The sequence below is a fragment of the Equus przewalskii genome, chromosome 7 (genome assembly GCF_037783145.1).
Source record: "Equus przewalskii isolate Varuska chromosome 7, EquPr2, whole genome shotgun sequence".
In the NCBI taxonomy this organism is placed as follows: Eukaryota; Metazoa; Chordata; class Mammalia; order Perissodactyla; family Equidae; genus Equus; species Equus przewalskii.
In genome coordinates this window covers 28501949-28516638 of record NC_091837.1, presented here as the reverse complement: position 1 = coordinate 28516638, position 14690 = coordinate 28501949, and the positions used below count along the sequence as shown (strand labels likewise).

The 14690-nt window shown below is 42.5% G+C and overlaps 1 protein-coding gene across 2 annotated transcripts in view; it reads left to right on the top strand.

The window, feature by feature from the left end:
- The window catches only part of TMEM132D (transmembrane protein 132D), a 596330-nt gene that overhangs the window by 252415 nt on the left and 329225 nt on the right, over positions 1-14690 (top strand). For both annotated transcript variants that reach the window (XM_070627303.1, XM_070627304.1), the window contains exon 3: positions 10193-10339. In XM_070627303.1, coding sequence (XP_070483404.1) covers positions 10193-10339 — 147 coding nt within the window. The remainder of the gene's footprint in view (positions 1-10192; positions 10340-14690) is intronic.

Below are 14690 nucleotides of genomic sequence, written 5' to 3'. Positions count from 1 at the left end.
CAGCTTTCAGTCAGTGTCATTATGGCAGTCTGGTAATGGCTGTGAAATTGTTACTTAAGTGTTGTAGAAAGTGGAACAGCTGGCTGCTGACAAATAGCAGCATTACCGCATATGGGCTGTTAAGCGCTGCGGTGTGATGTCAACGAGGAGCTGGTTCAGAAGCGTGCTGCCAAGTAGGAGGCCTTGGTCAAAGTCAAGAGTGTGAGGACTTATCGCAAGAGAGAACACTTTCCAGGTGTAGTCGGAGAGGAGGAACACTGACCCATCCCTCAGGAAATAAACCCCATTTTACACACGAAGGCAGAGGGCTGAAGCCCCCTCCTTCAGCTCCCAAGGCTACAGAGTCCACAAGATTCTCTAGCAGGATTTTTTTTTAATATAAAAATATAGGAAAACACATCCTTGTGGAATAATAGTTGGTTGCCTCAAAAAAAAAAAAAAAAATGGAGCATGTCTTCTGTTTTTTTACCCAGGGCCATAAAATCTGGAAAATTATCTCTGTTCTACACAAAGAGTAAATCTTTCCAATAGCCACCAGGTCAGTCTGTTGCTTATGTAATCAGGGCTCAGTAAACATCCACAAATTCTCACTCAAACTTTTAGTTTAGATGCTACTAGGAAAAGAGTCAGAGGATTTCACTGAGAGATGGTATAAGTCTAGGTTATGCTGCAGTAACAAATAACCCCAAGACCTCAGGATTTTGAAGCTGCAAGTTTTATTTGTCTTTCATTATATATCTCCCGGGTTCCTTGCTTTGGTTTGCACTCAGCTGAGGCCCAGAGGATGGAGCAGCCACCACCTGGAACATTTACAATCCCTGGGGTGGAGGGGAAAGACAATGTAACAGAGCTTTACCTCTGCAAGCTTCAGCCGAATGTGACACATGTCCCTGCAGCTCACATTTCATTGAACAAAGCCACGTGACCTCACCTAACTCCAGAGGGATGGAGATGTGAATCCTGCCATGTGCCTGGAAGAGAAGTCCGACCAGCTGCCACACCCAGCAGGTGACAGCACAGTGTCATACGTGCTTCTATTCCTTCACACGCCCAACAGGCCACTCAGGCGGCCTAAGGAAATATCTGGTCTTTCTAACGTCTTTTAAATCTTGGTTTTCTCATTTGTAAAATAAGAGAGGTGATAATTTTTTGAAATGCATTACTGTGTTTCCCCTTGTGCATTTCTGGGTAAATGACTTTCTTCTTAGTCAGTCAAGGTGTCCCTTTGCCTAGGGACACAAGATGGTGGGATTAACTTTCCTACCGTCCTTCTAACCAATCCTCTGCATCTGGAAACCCCCATTTTTAGGAGGATGACCCACCTATTTGTCCATCAGATGGGCACCAGTCAATTAGATTTTGTTTAAATACATACCTACACAATGGCGTACGTTCAACGATGGACCACATATATGATGGTGTTCCCATAAGATTAGTACCATAGGGCCTAGGTGTGTGGTAGGCCGTACCATCTAGGTTTGTGTAAGCACACTCCATGATGGACTCCATGACGAAATCTCCTAAAGATGTATTTCTTAGCATGTGTCCCCATCATTAAGCAACGCCTGACTGTAGTCTGCAATTGTGAATCAAGAATTCAGCGGATCTATAAACACTGCTATGGATGTACCTACAAGACATGTTTTTAAGTGTAAGTGTGTGCAGCGTGTTGCCACTGGTATTTTAAAAAATCTACATGTCTAAATAAGTTGATCTCCCAGAAAATGTGTGCTAAACTGGGGAGAAGTTGGGGAAGAGAAGTCTGCAGTGGGAGAATTCTTTAGGTATCCCCGTTTGTAACATTTGAACATTTACAACGTGCCTGTCTTATTTTCTCGATGACAAAAAGGTTAATTAAAAATTAACAACCTCCCAAAAGATGCCCCTGAAATGTGAGTTTGTTAACCGTGGTTCTGGTTTTGATTTAGAATGTTTTCCTTAATTGAAGAAATATATTTAAACGATCCCTCTAAAACACTGGTAACCTTGAATCCTGGAGAAAACAGCAGTCTGGTTCTATTATGAGCTGTAGGTGAAATTAGAGGTTGGGGCTTGTAACAGACAATAAAATTAGGTCTTGTCCCACCCCCTGGGAAGCCCACGCCGCGCAGCCCGCAGCACACTGCCGTGCCCTGGGAACAGGGAAGGGAGCCGAGTGTTCTGAGAGCGAGTCACTGGGAAAGCCACTCCGGATCTGGTTTTCTTATAAATATTCATCTTGTTTGCTTGGCTGGGATTATTGTCCTGGTGAAATATGGAACTTCTAGAGCCAACGTGAGCTCTGAGTCTGCATCTTCTGTCTCCCACCGGAATGCGAAGATTGTGTTTGTTTTGTTCTATTTATTTTAGAAGAATTGGGGCTTTGGCTGGTGATTGGCTGGTGATTTGGCTATAGATGGATGGAAATTGTATGGGTGAGGGTGAAAGTTGATTTAAAATAGTCAGGCATCAAGGTTTCCATGTAACACAGGAAATAATAATAATAACAATGGCTAAAATTTATTTTCTATCAGACACCATGTTAAGGACTTGGCATAGTGTATCTTACAGAATTCATTGTGTTTAACAAAGGATAGGACTTTTTCTTGCATGTCTGTTGATTTATTGGATGACCCCATGATGGGAGATTCAATAGCGTTTAGAGAATGAGGTGGTTCCATCTAATCCCGGACGCATGGGCAGGGCAGAGAGTGGCGTCATTTTTGCCTTAGTATCAATGAGGCTAATAACTTGACCTGTCTTTCTAGAAACGATGATGAGCCAGGGAGCGTCTTCTGCCCTCTCTTGCTGCCCCCTCCAACTCAGCCGTCGTTTACTGGGAGGTTGTGCTCAGGGATGCTGTCTATATCAAGACTTTGTTTTTCCAAGTGAGAATTACTGGTTTGCATGGGGTCATGATGATCCCCATGAATCCATAAACACTGGTCTCGCATAATAAGCTGTGGAATATTTAAACAGCGTCCTTGACTGTTGGGTGGTGGGCTGACCATTTTCAGCAGGAACACGAGAGGCTCCTCCCTACTCACGTGCTAGGCAAGAGCAAGTCAAATTTAGAAGACATCCCTGTGTGTGTGCACATTTACCTTCTGCCTGCACATGTGGTTTCATTGCTGGCTTTACCATTTGGCAGGCATGTGAGTAAGAAAATAAGTTAAGTCTTTCTAAGATAGCCACCCTACGCTGGGCACTCTATCCCTTTGAATTTCTTTCTTTTTCTTCATAGAACATATCAACATGATAACTGTGTGTGTGTGTGTGTGTGTGTGTGTGTGTTGGCCTGTGTTCTGTCTCTCTCGCTAAGATGTTAGTTCTGTGTCTGTAGGAAACACGCATGTTTTGTTCTTATTTGCATTTCCAGTATTGTGAATAGTGCCTGGAAAACAGGTGGAACTCAGAAAGTATTTGTTGAGTGAATAAATGATCGAATAACAAACAAAGTAACAAAGTAACAAAGACAAAGTAAGGTTTGTCTTACCAAAGATTATGCATTATTTTTATTTCCTGGTTCAGTTATTTATAGCCAAAGATTTTGGGGGGGGAGGTGGGGAAGGCAGGATCACTCCCTCCAGGGCTTCTGACAGTTGGCGTCCATATTCATCATGCTGGCACGTTCCCATCTGGTGTGCAGTCCCTTCTGTCCTGTTTCTACTAATTACATGTCGGTTCTGCCCTTGCGCTCCTAGGAAAGACTGGCCTGTGGGATTTTCCCATGAACTGAGTCAGAAGGAGAACCAGGTGCTGGGAAAGACTAAAGATTATGTGCAGGAAGCAATTAGCTCTAAGATCACTGTTTAAAAGCCATTGAGCATCTGTCTGAGCTGGCGCAGAAAGCCCACAGGCCGGGCGTAATGGAATGAAAAGTGCTGCCTCATCCAGGCCCAGGAGTCGCAGGAGGTCCTCAGAGCAAGCAGCCGGCCCGGCAGGACACTTGCCATCACATGTTGCTCTCTCTTTGGGTCAGGATGTTGCTTTGTCTTTTCTCCTCCTTGGGCTCTCCGGAGTGGGAGGTGGCCAGCCCAGCTCCTGCTGTATGCCATTGTATTTGTCCCTGGGGCTGGTCGAGAAGAGACCAGGATGATCTGTGAATAAAGCAGCGTGTTTAATATAATCAAGGCTGCTGCATACTGTTGTGCAGGTTGTGCATTGCTCAACTCGAGGAGGCCCTCTTCACATTATAATCTATATGAATGGTGCTTCCTGGGGTGGGTCAGGACATTTTTGTATGGCCCTATGGGAGTCCTGGGCATGACCTTATTTATATAAAATTACAGATGAGGCGTGAATAAAGAAGGACATAGAAAGATGGTGACTAAAGTATTGATCGTTAAGGTTCAGCGTGATGAGAGTTCAGGTCAATTTTACTTTCTTCCTTACACCTTTGCGGATTACTCATTGTTTTTCTACAATGAGCATATTCCATCCACTTAATCAAGACAAAAGTAAGACAGCTATTATTATTCAAGTGTGTATGTGGAGGGGGCCCGCAGGTGTAAGTTCATCCGATGCTCGCATGCCTCAATTATGCCCCAGAGGTGACGGGACGTTTCACATCGCTCATTGATGCGTCCGCTCATTCGGAATAGATTTAACTTAGTACGTTCCAGTCAACAGAAGTCACAACCTGATGCCATGGGGCTGCTTCCAATCCTCGAATGGTTTGTTTGGCCAGGACAGTGTTGTAAAATTTTGGAATTTCTTGTAATAGTGAGGATTTCTGGCCTCTCTTCGATATCGTAAAGATTTGGCAGCACCAGGACTGCGTGGCAGCTGGCAGCTGCCCCGTGCACGAGGCCCGCGCTCACAGTTCGAGTGGCCATCCCCAGTTCAGCTTGTGCTTTCCAGTTAACGATTAATCCACCCCTTGCTGAGAACTGTTCTCGGCTCTGGAGGCCAGGCGCCGCTGTCCCTCCACTCTTGGCTCCTCCCACTGGGGTCCTGGAGACTCCCCTCCCGCTGTGAACGAGCTGCCCTCCACGCTTGATCTTCGCTCCTTTATCTCCCACGTGCGGTGGTCCTTTGACAGCCGGACTGTGCAACACAGCTCCGCGTGTCCCTCTGGGACGGGCAGTGCCTCCCTGATGGCAAGACACCAAGAATGGTTTGCCCGGGAGTGACTGGCCTTCAGTCTGTATTTAACTTTACCAGAAAAATGGAGCGTGAAAACAGATTCCTTCATCCTCATGAAGACTGAGCACAAAGAGGCGGCAGGAGCATTTAAGCTCCTTGGAAACATTCATTTACCTGCCTCATGAGAACACGACTTCTGCTCATCGTGTGCATTCAGCCCCTGCTCAGGGATTAAAGGTTCCGGTGCACTAGAGCAACTCCTTCAAGCTGGGGGCGTGCACCCCAAGGGTGTGCAAGATGGTTCATTGGGATGAGGAAAAACTAAGACTCTACGTGTTTATCTGTAATCTCATCATTTTTTATGTATATTTGTGTGTTTTATAGCACACGTATTATTTCAATACTCAAAGTATAAAGTTGATAAATAGATATGCCTATATTAAGGTTGAATACTAAAAAAATAATTTACTGGTATAACTGCATGATAAAAAAGTATTTGGAACTTGCTAATTTAGATTGTTATCTTCACTAGGATCAGCTCTTCTGTGGCACTGTTGGTCTCTGCCTGTGTCTGTTGGGACAGTCCCAGAGCCATGCAAAGAGACTTAGCAGGTATATTCCAGGCACTGAAAGAGGGCCCAGGGCCACATGGAGGGAAAAGCGGGACTCGATTCACAAAGAACTGCTAACAGCATCATAAACAAGCACATTAACATAATTGTTGGCCAGGGCAGGGCCGAGGCACAGGGATGGGGCTGAAATTCCTTCTTAAAATAAAAAAATGTTTTGTGCTGTGTAATGTGTGGTCTTGGTGGGAATTGGTACTGTCATAAATTGTTCCTGGTCAATTAGAAATTAGAAGCAATGAGTGATTGCAAAATATAATAGTATAGCTACTGCATATGAGAAAACAGAGCTTATTTTATTCTTTCCCACAATTAATGAGAGTAAATAAGTAAGGAGACAGGGAGAAACTCAAAAAAGCTTTGCTTTGACCCAAAGGAGTTTTGTTGGATTTTGAACCGATGGGGAAATACAAGTTTCCACCAGTTAATTGGAAAGATTGCCCTTAACCAAACATACACCACTTGTAAGTGTGCTGCATCCTTCTGTTACCCAGAATATGAGAGATTGGATGTGGGGGAGCAAAAACAACAAACATGCACCACAGTTCTGAGCCCAGATTACTAGCTGTTTCAATGATGTTACTGGATACTGTACTTGGAACACACACACAAGTGCACACGTGTGTGTGTATACGTCTGAGTGTGTGTATATATGTATGTGTGTATATAGATATATGTGTGTGTTTATATGAGTGTATATATATGTTTGTGTGTGTGTGTGTGTATACCATAGCTCTATTATGTTTTAAAAACACAATATACCCTTAATGCAAGCAGGCTTTATTTATACTGCTCCACGGGACATGTGCATAGTATGGGGGGAAATTATGGCTTTTCCTCCATCACTATGGTAGACATATGATCAAGTATAAATATACAGCAAAGTGTCTTTGGAAATCAAGTGCTGTGTTTATCTCTGTGTGATGAAGCTGTCAGTGTAACCTGTATTTATTGAACCACAAGTAGGTTATAAAACTTCCATTAATGAATGTAAGTAACTCAGTTGTCATAAACAAAGAAAGGAATTAGCATTTGCTTCAGACCCAGTGAAGCCGCACTGCACATGTTCTAAGAATTATCTTAATGGCTCCAAAACACTGCCACTTACATCTCTGAGATTAGCGTTTCAGAATTATTAACTCAGTGCAAACTCAGTAAATACCATAGATATGTCTCTGAGGAATAGCCACCCAGTTTCTTGCATACATTCATCCTTAATAAACACACACTATTCAGTGACATTTCTTGAGCAAGGAGACCTTCCCCAATTCAGAACGTCTGAATTATGGTATAGAAATGTGTCTTCCCTTATGGAAATATTCTGAATCTATGAAAGACAACTTCCTAGTGTCCTGCACTAAATTTCATAAAGAATTTTCCCTTTGAAATAATACTATAAGTCATAGCTTCATGTAGCCGCAACAGAATTATTAGCATCAGATATTGGGTACTTCATGGGTTAAAGAAGCAATCGTCTTCTTTCCTAAGAACTTAAAAATGATTCATTGGAGAAGCGTTATCTGAATTCCAAATGACCTACTTATGAATAAAATATAAGAAAAATATGAGCCCATTCTATATCAGAAAAGGCTTATATACTGATATCTCCTCTATAGTAAAAAAGATTGCCAAATCCAGGTTGATGACCTATTTATTTAAAGCAAATTTGATTCAATAAAATTCCCATGCACAGTAATTGGGACAGCCCTTAGAATTCATCTTAGTAGAATCGTAGCTGTCCACAGCGAATTGAACTTTTTCTCATCACCTCATCTTGGTTGCCTACAATTTAACTGAGTTCCTGCAAGGCAGGAATCGTAGCTTATTCCCCCGCAGGTTTCACCTGAGGATCTAGAAGGTCAGACAGCTTTCTGGCCTGTGCATGCAGTTCCCAATTTATAAATGACTTCATTCAAAATGTTGGCCTGCACGATGATTGTCTGCAACACAAAACATTTTATTTATTTATTTTCCTCTAGAAACAATGCTATGCGTGGTGCTCACCTTCTATAAATGCTAGCTTGCACACCAAGGGCCACACATGAGAGTGATTCCTCTTCTCTTTGTAGAACAGTCAAATCAGTGTGTGTGTCGGGGTCCCCAGGACCACCCCCGGGTATGAGGACTTGCTAAGAAGACTCATAGGACCCAGCGTACAGTCCTAATCATGACTCAGAGTTATTACAGCGAAAGGGCACAAAGTGAATTCGCCAAAGGGAAAGGCCCAGGGGGGGACATCTGGAGGACACCAGTGTGGGCTTGCCAAGTCCCTTCCTGCTGGAGCCATACAGGGCGTGCTTCATTCCTCCAGCAATGAGCAGTGAAGTGTCGTCTAGCTAGGCAGCTCCTCTGAGCCTAGGAACCCAGGGTTTTTACTGCGGGCTGGTCACCTTGGCACCGTCTGCCAGGTGTGCACCCTAATTCTGGGGTGCCAGAAAGAAAGCGGGGGTCCAGCATAAACTACATTGTTTGTACAAACAATCAGGCACAGTGAGCCCCTCTCATCACGGAATGGAGGGAGCCCTCCCGAAATCCAAGTTCCCAGACGCCAGACCAGGGGTCAGCCTTGCACGCAGGGCTTTCTAGGACCGGCCTTCTCAGACCTGCTGTGTGAGCTGCTTCTGCACAATGTGTTTGAAAGTTGTCTTTACGGGAAATAGTGTTCTTAATGTTCGGGGAAGGCAAGTCCTCCTTTACTCTCCAAGCCCCAGTCCCAGTTATTGTCCCCTCCCTGCTTGCTCGTCTCCTGGGAGTAAGAGTGAGGATTTTCCCCGGGGCTCGGGATCCGCGGCATCGCCTCTGTGTTCGTACAGGCGCAGCCATCACGGATCTGGAGAAGGGAACCCAGAGGCTGCCTCTGGCATCTTCTTCTACCCCGTCACCCAGCAAACTCCCTGTTTGTCCCCCAGTCTTCTTGCTTCAGAGCTCTTCATATTTTGCTCAGGAGGAAACATGACTTTTTCAAACACATAGGCAGTTCATACATCGAAAGGTTTTCAGTTATTGCATTGTCCTTTTACTGTACACCTTCCATCCCATAGTTGTTTTTCACTTGGAATTTCTTAGAGAAACTTAAGGACATACAAGGAAACCAGTTCTGCTGTGGGTCCTCCTTTCTCACTCATGCAGCTTCTCAGTAGGGAAGGAAGTCACTGGTATCTTGGAGAAAAACCTGTACACATATCATCTAATCCCTTCCGGGAATGAATGAAGGAAGGAATAAATGAATGGAGGACAGAAATCATAAGCAAAGTCTGTGGTGGAGAGCGCACCTGCTGTGGTAAATATGTCTTCATCTAAAGTCTCAGTACATGTTAGATCTCATGACACGTGCTGACCACTGTTGAGTGTGACAGAGGGTGTGAGTGGGATCAAAAGAAGTGGCTTGAGCATTAGAAAGTTTAATGTGAAGCCAAGGAAAGCACTGAGCATGGTTCGACCCGCATTGGGGGTAGGAGCCATTTCAAATCCTGGGTCACCTGCTCATGGGCTGCACGATCCCCAGGTTTCTCAGCTGCTCAGTGAGAATTAAATTGGTACTGACCTCATAGGGCATTGGGGAGAATTAAAGAGGATAAAACTATAATGAACTTAGAAGCATGTTTGCCTTATGGTTAATTAATCAATACGTATTAGTAATGATGATGCTGTGTGATGGTGATGACATTGATGATGACTACGTAGTGGGAAGAGCAAAACAGAAGCAGACGGATGTGTTCACGTCTCGGCACCTCCCTTTTCCTATGGGCCATCATTATTCCCTAACCTGTCTGGATGGGAGCCTCTTCATTTTGGACTGGAACTTTGCTTGGGAAATGAAGTAATACAGATGAAATGTCCATCAGTGCCTGGCATAGAGGACGCATTCAACAAATGTGCCTTGTTATTATCAATTTTAATTTTGAAGTTATAATTCATTTCCTTTTTCTACTTGGTTTTAACTTTAGGGGTTTTCTTTTTAGGAAGATTAGCCCTGAGCTAACATCCACTGCCAATCCTCCTCTTTTTGCTGAGGAAGACTGGCCCTGAGCAAACATCCGTGCCCATCTTCCTCTACTTTGTATGTAGGATGCCTGCCACAGCATGGCTTGATGAGCAGTGCACAGGTCTGCACCCAGGATCTGAACTGGTGAACCCCGGGCTACAGAAGTAGAGCACACGAAGTTAACTGCTACACCATTGGGCTGGCCCCTAGTTCTTTTTTAAAAATTAAACCTATCCGCTAACACAGTGTCACTCTTTGTACACAGTATTGTGTATCTGATGCTTGCCTACTGTCAGGGTACTGTTACTAGCTCCTCTGTTAAAGGTAAGAATAACTGGGGAAAAATTAGGACAGATGGATTGGAAGGTGATTGCAAATATGTGATTAAATCCTATTAAGCATAAGCTTACACCTGCCAGGCAACGAGGGGCAGTTAAGTTCACGGTGTTCGCAGAACCAGCAGTAACCCCAGAACCCAGCACTGTCTCAGCTATGCACTCGCTCTCTCCCACAGGGCCAAGGTGAAGAAAGGCGTGAGCATCGTTGGCGTGAGAGCCAGCAGCCCTTCCATTTGGGACGTCAAGGAGAGCGTGGATTATACTGGGAAGTATGCACCAGCTGTCATCATTTGTCAGAAGAAATCAACTGGCCCAGAAAACAGGTGAGTCCCAGTGGCCTGCAGTAGATTCACATTAGCCGCAACAGCAGCTTCGTTTTCCCAGATTTGCTAACAACCATTTTCACTGTGGTTTGTATTTGGCATGCCTCATCTATATTATTAGTGCTTTGAGGTAAGACGGATGGAATCCTTCATTTGGGAAAGGTGAGCTATTATTCACAGTGAACTCACTTAAAATCCTAACACAGCTCTGGGTCACCTGCAAGGACCACTCCGTGCAGATGGAATTTATCTACAAGTGATGTTACACTTCAACATGGCCTCTTTCTAATTCATATTATTAGGTGAACTGAAAGTCTGGGCTTCTCTGATAAAATGACTCATTTTGCAAGTGTTAAAAATGAGAGTGCGTTAATCTCTTGCCACACGGGTGCATTCCACGGTCGCCGTGTGGCTTTAAATGTGGCGTGTTGCTGGTATTTGTCTGCAGGCATTTTCCAATGGTACGGCCAACTATCTGCTGTTTCATCCTGTTTCCTGAAACTTCATTTGTGGCTCTGCAGAATTCCTAGTCTGGTCGCATATTTTTACCACTTTTACGTTGGTTGCTTTTTGCTCTTTGTAGCACTGGAAATTGAAACAAGAACGAATGGACGAACGCCAGGTATGTAGCACATTATCTCTGGAGTCAGAGTTTTAAACTTCATAGCTAGATGTTTGGAGAGAATGTTTATTTTCCATTATTTATTCTAATATGGAGGTCATGAATCTCAGCCGACAGCTATTACACTTTTTTGAGTTCATTTTCAAGGAGCATTTGATGCCACTTTGGGGATGATTCTCGGAATCCCTTCTGTGCTCCTTGGCTCCACACTGGTGCTCTTGGATTTGGCTTATCAATTCTCCAGCTCTGATTTGTGTCTTTCCTTTTTTGACTGATGATTCAAAAATTCTTTTTGAAGATTTCCTTGTAGAGCAAACAGGAGGGAAAAGAAGGCATCTGTATGTGAGTTCTTCCCTAGATGTTTATGTCGCGATCGTCCACCACGCTGGTTAACTTAGTGAACCTGCAAGTTCGCACACGCTCAAATGTCTGGGTCATGATTTGGCAATAAGGTATCGCCTCCGTAAAAGGTTTCTTTTGTGTTGTGAATTCAGCAAAAATTAGGAAGGATGGATAGATAGGTAGATGTTTTATTCCTTACACAAGAGGAGGAGGAATTTCGGGGAAAGGATCCCGACCGCCGTGCTTTTGTTTGGGCTTGTTCTCTTTCTCGCCGTCTACTCTGTGGATTATTCTTAGTAGCGGTGGCTGTTATGCTGTTGTGTTATCTATGAAATGTAAAGGGATTTGGACTTCTTTTTTCTTTTGAAATTCTGGCTAAGAGTTAGTTCAGTTCACCTTGGGCGTGGAGAAGAATTAAGGAGAATTTCCAAGGGGAGTTCCTCCCCATTCAGGTGTAAGCTTCCTTTTTATGGATCAAATAATACATGTCCTTCCAAGGAGTGTTAACAGTTCTTTAGATGGGACGGAAGGAATGGAAAGTCAGCATCTCCAGAACATATCAAAACGTGCAACAGAATAACACTTGCCCTTTTGTTCTTTCATCTGAAGATTCTTTCAGTATCTTCTTTAAGAAACAAGTACCCTGAGCGGAATATCAGGCTATCCCATCAAAGTCCTGATAGCATCATGCATTCTCTATGGAGCATGTGCCTTATCCCTTTGTAGATTCTGATGTCAGTGTTCTGTTTCCTACAGTGGGTCCAGAAGATGGAAAACAGCATACACACGCACACTTACATGTGTCTGTGTACATAATATGTTATATATGCATATATAGCGTATTATCTATGTTTATATTTAGATAATATATATGTATGTATATAGTATGTTAAATACATATAGTATGTGTCTGTGTATGTAATATGCTATATATGTATATATAGTAGATATAGTATAAATATAGAAAGTATCAGTGTATAGCACATATATTTGTATATGATGTAGGTGTTTCATTATGTGCATGTATATACATGTACGTTTTAATGTGTTTTATATATACACACATGTTGATGCAGAGGTTTATTTTATTCTTTTGGAATCCAGTTCTCAGACTGACGCTGGGATGGCTTTGCTTAGTGAGGAGCTGCAGAACGGCACTTTTTTGGTTTGGGAACCTTGTCTGTCTTGTTCGCAGCTGTGTTTCCAGTGCCTGCAGCAGTGTCCAGTACACACGTCTGGGGCTCTCCATAAATACTTGTTTAATAAAGTTCTGGAATTAGACAATATCTCTGTTACTATATATATATATACGATGATGCAAATCTGTAAGGACACATACTGAATGGTCTCCAATATCCTGTTCAAAAAGGTGAGGTGTGTAACTGTGTGCATATGTGTGTATTGAAGCCCCGTTTGAGGAAAACACAGAGAAGCTACTTTCTAAGCAGAGGGACTGTCAACAATGATTTCTCCTGGGGGAAACTGGAAAGTTGGGGGAGAAGCCGGAATGTGAATTGCTTTTTACTGTGAACCATTTGGACTCTGATGTTTTTAACTGTGTGCCTGCATTACCATTTAATAAAATGTATAACATTAAAATAGACATTTTCGAATATGATATATTCATTACTATATTCAACTTTCATCCTCACTTCAAAATTTTTCGTGTTACTTCTGTCCTTATGGAATCAAATAAAGAACAGGCACGTCCCACTATTTGTGCGAGTGAGTGAACTGGTGGGAGATCTGTTTCTCTTTATCCTAAGGATAATTGGAGAATGGACTATGGAGTGGATGTTTTAGTATTAGCAGGTTTTGCTTCGGAAGTTCTTTTGCTTTATAAATTCTTCCTACTCTCTTTGAATGTTTTCAGTTATTCTTAAGAGTCAGAATCTGATCATTGGAATGCAAACGAGGCGGTCTTCATTAGCTTGAGAGTCATGGATTTTGTGTTGCTAATAATTCACCATGAGTCACGAAGTTGCGTTAATGAAGTTAAGCCACTGTGACAGGTGTAATTTTACGGATTAAAGAGACACTTTTGTGTGAGTGATGAACTCAACGGGAAAGAGTGAAGATCTCTTATCTAAGTTGAAATACATCCTTCCTTTTTTGAAGAAGTTGGGTTGCTGCAAACCTTATCATTTCAGTATTAACATAGGAATGTTATCACAGCTCTCAGATCTGTTTTGACTAAGCATTGCCAGGAAATATTGTGGAACAGAAGCAGAATAATTAGTTTTGCTCCGTCCATCAAATTCCATTTTGCATTTTCAGAATCTTGCTCACTATAGCACTATGAAAACTTAGATAAATGTATAACAAAAGCCATATTTTTAAAAATTTCTTTGCTCTTCTCTGCATAAATGAGTGTTTTCCAAAGTTTACTACAGTTGCTACTTAAATGATTTTAGGTGGCACATAGAAATGGGACTAAATAAACTTGAATGATGGGAACTACATGCTTTTTAGTTCTCCAGCAAGACGGCTGATTGAAGAGAAGTTCATCTCCTTTAGGGGCTAATTTGTCTTTAAAGCTTCTGTCCTTTGTTAATAGATTGTAGACAGGCAAGAATACATAGCTAGAATTTAATCCTTTCCCATAATATCATCTATTTATTTCATACGATACTGATTTTCCATTTATTCTAGGTAATATGTTTTATTTTAAAACAAATATAATTTAAGTAATGATATGAGCTGCCATAAATAAAAAGTGAAGTTTCAAATATAGACAGATATGATTAAATCATGAATGTATGTTCAAAGTTAGAAAATGCTGGCATCAATAAATATATCCCATACTGTGTTTGTTAGGATTCTGTTTGATTATTTAATTTTTAATGCAAATAAGAGTGACTTAAGCAAGAGAGAAGTTTATTTCTCTCGCACATAAAGAAGCCCTGATGGAGGAAGGGCTGACATAGCAACTCCTCAGTGCCATCATGGTCTCAGGCACCTGTCTCTCTTCAACATCATGCTAATGCATGGCTTTTATCCTCATCGATTAATATGGCTGCGGGAGTGCCAGCTATCACATCTATGTTGCAGGCCAAAAAAAGTGACAGGAAAGATCTTCTCAGCTGGATCAATCTCTTTGAGTAAATTTCCTGGAAACTCCTGCCAACCCCCAATCCTCTCTTGCCTCTCGTTGGTCAGGACTTAATCACATGGCCACACCAGACTTCAAAGGAAAGTGGGAAACATCATTTATTACAGGCAGCAGTGTGCCCAGGTCAGAATCAGTTTTCTGTTCCACAGAGAGAAGAGCAGACTGGATTGCCTGGGCAGCCAGAAACCTCTGTCTCAGCAATTTATAAAGAATAAGTATTGTGGGATTTCCAGTAGGATGATGGAAATAGTATATAGTACTTAACCATCTTCTTC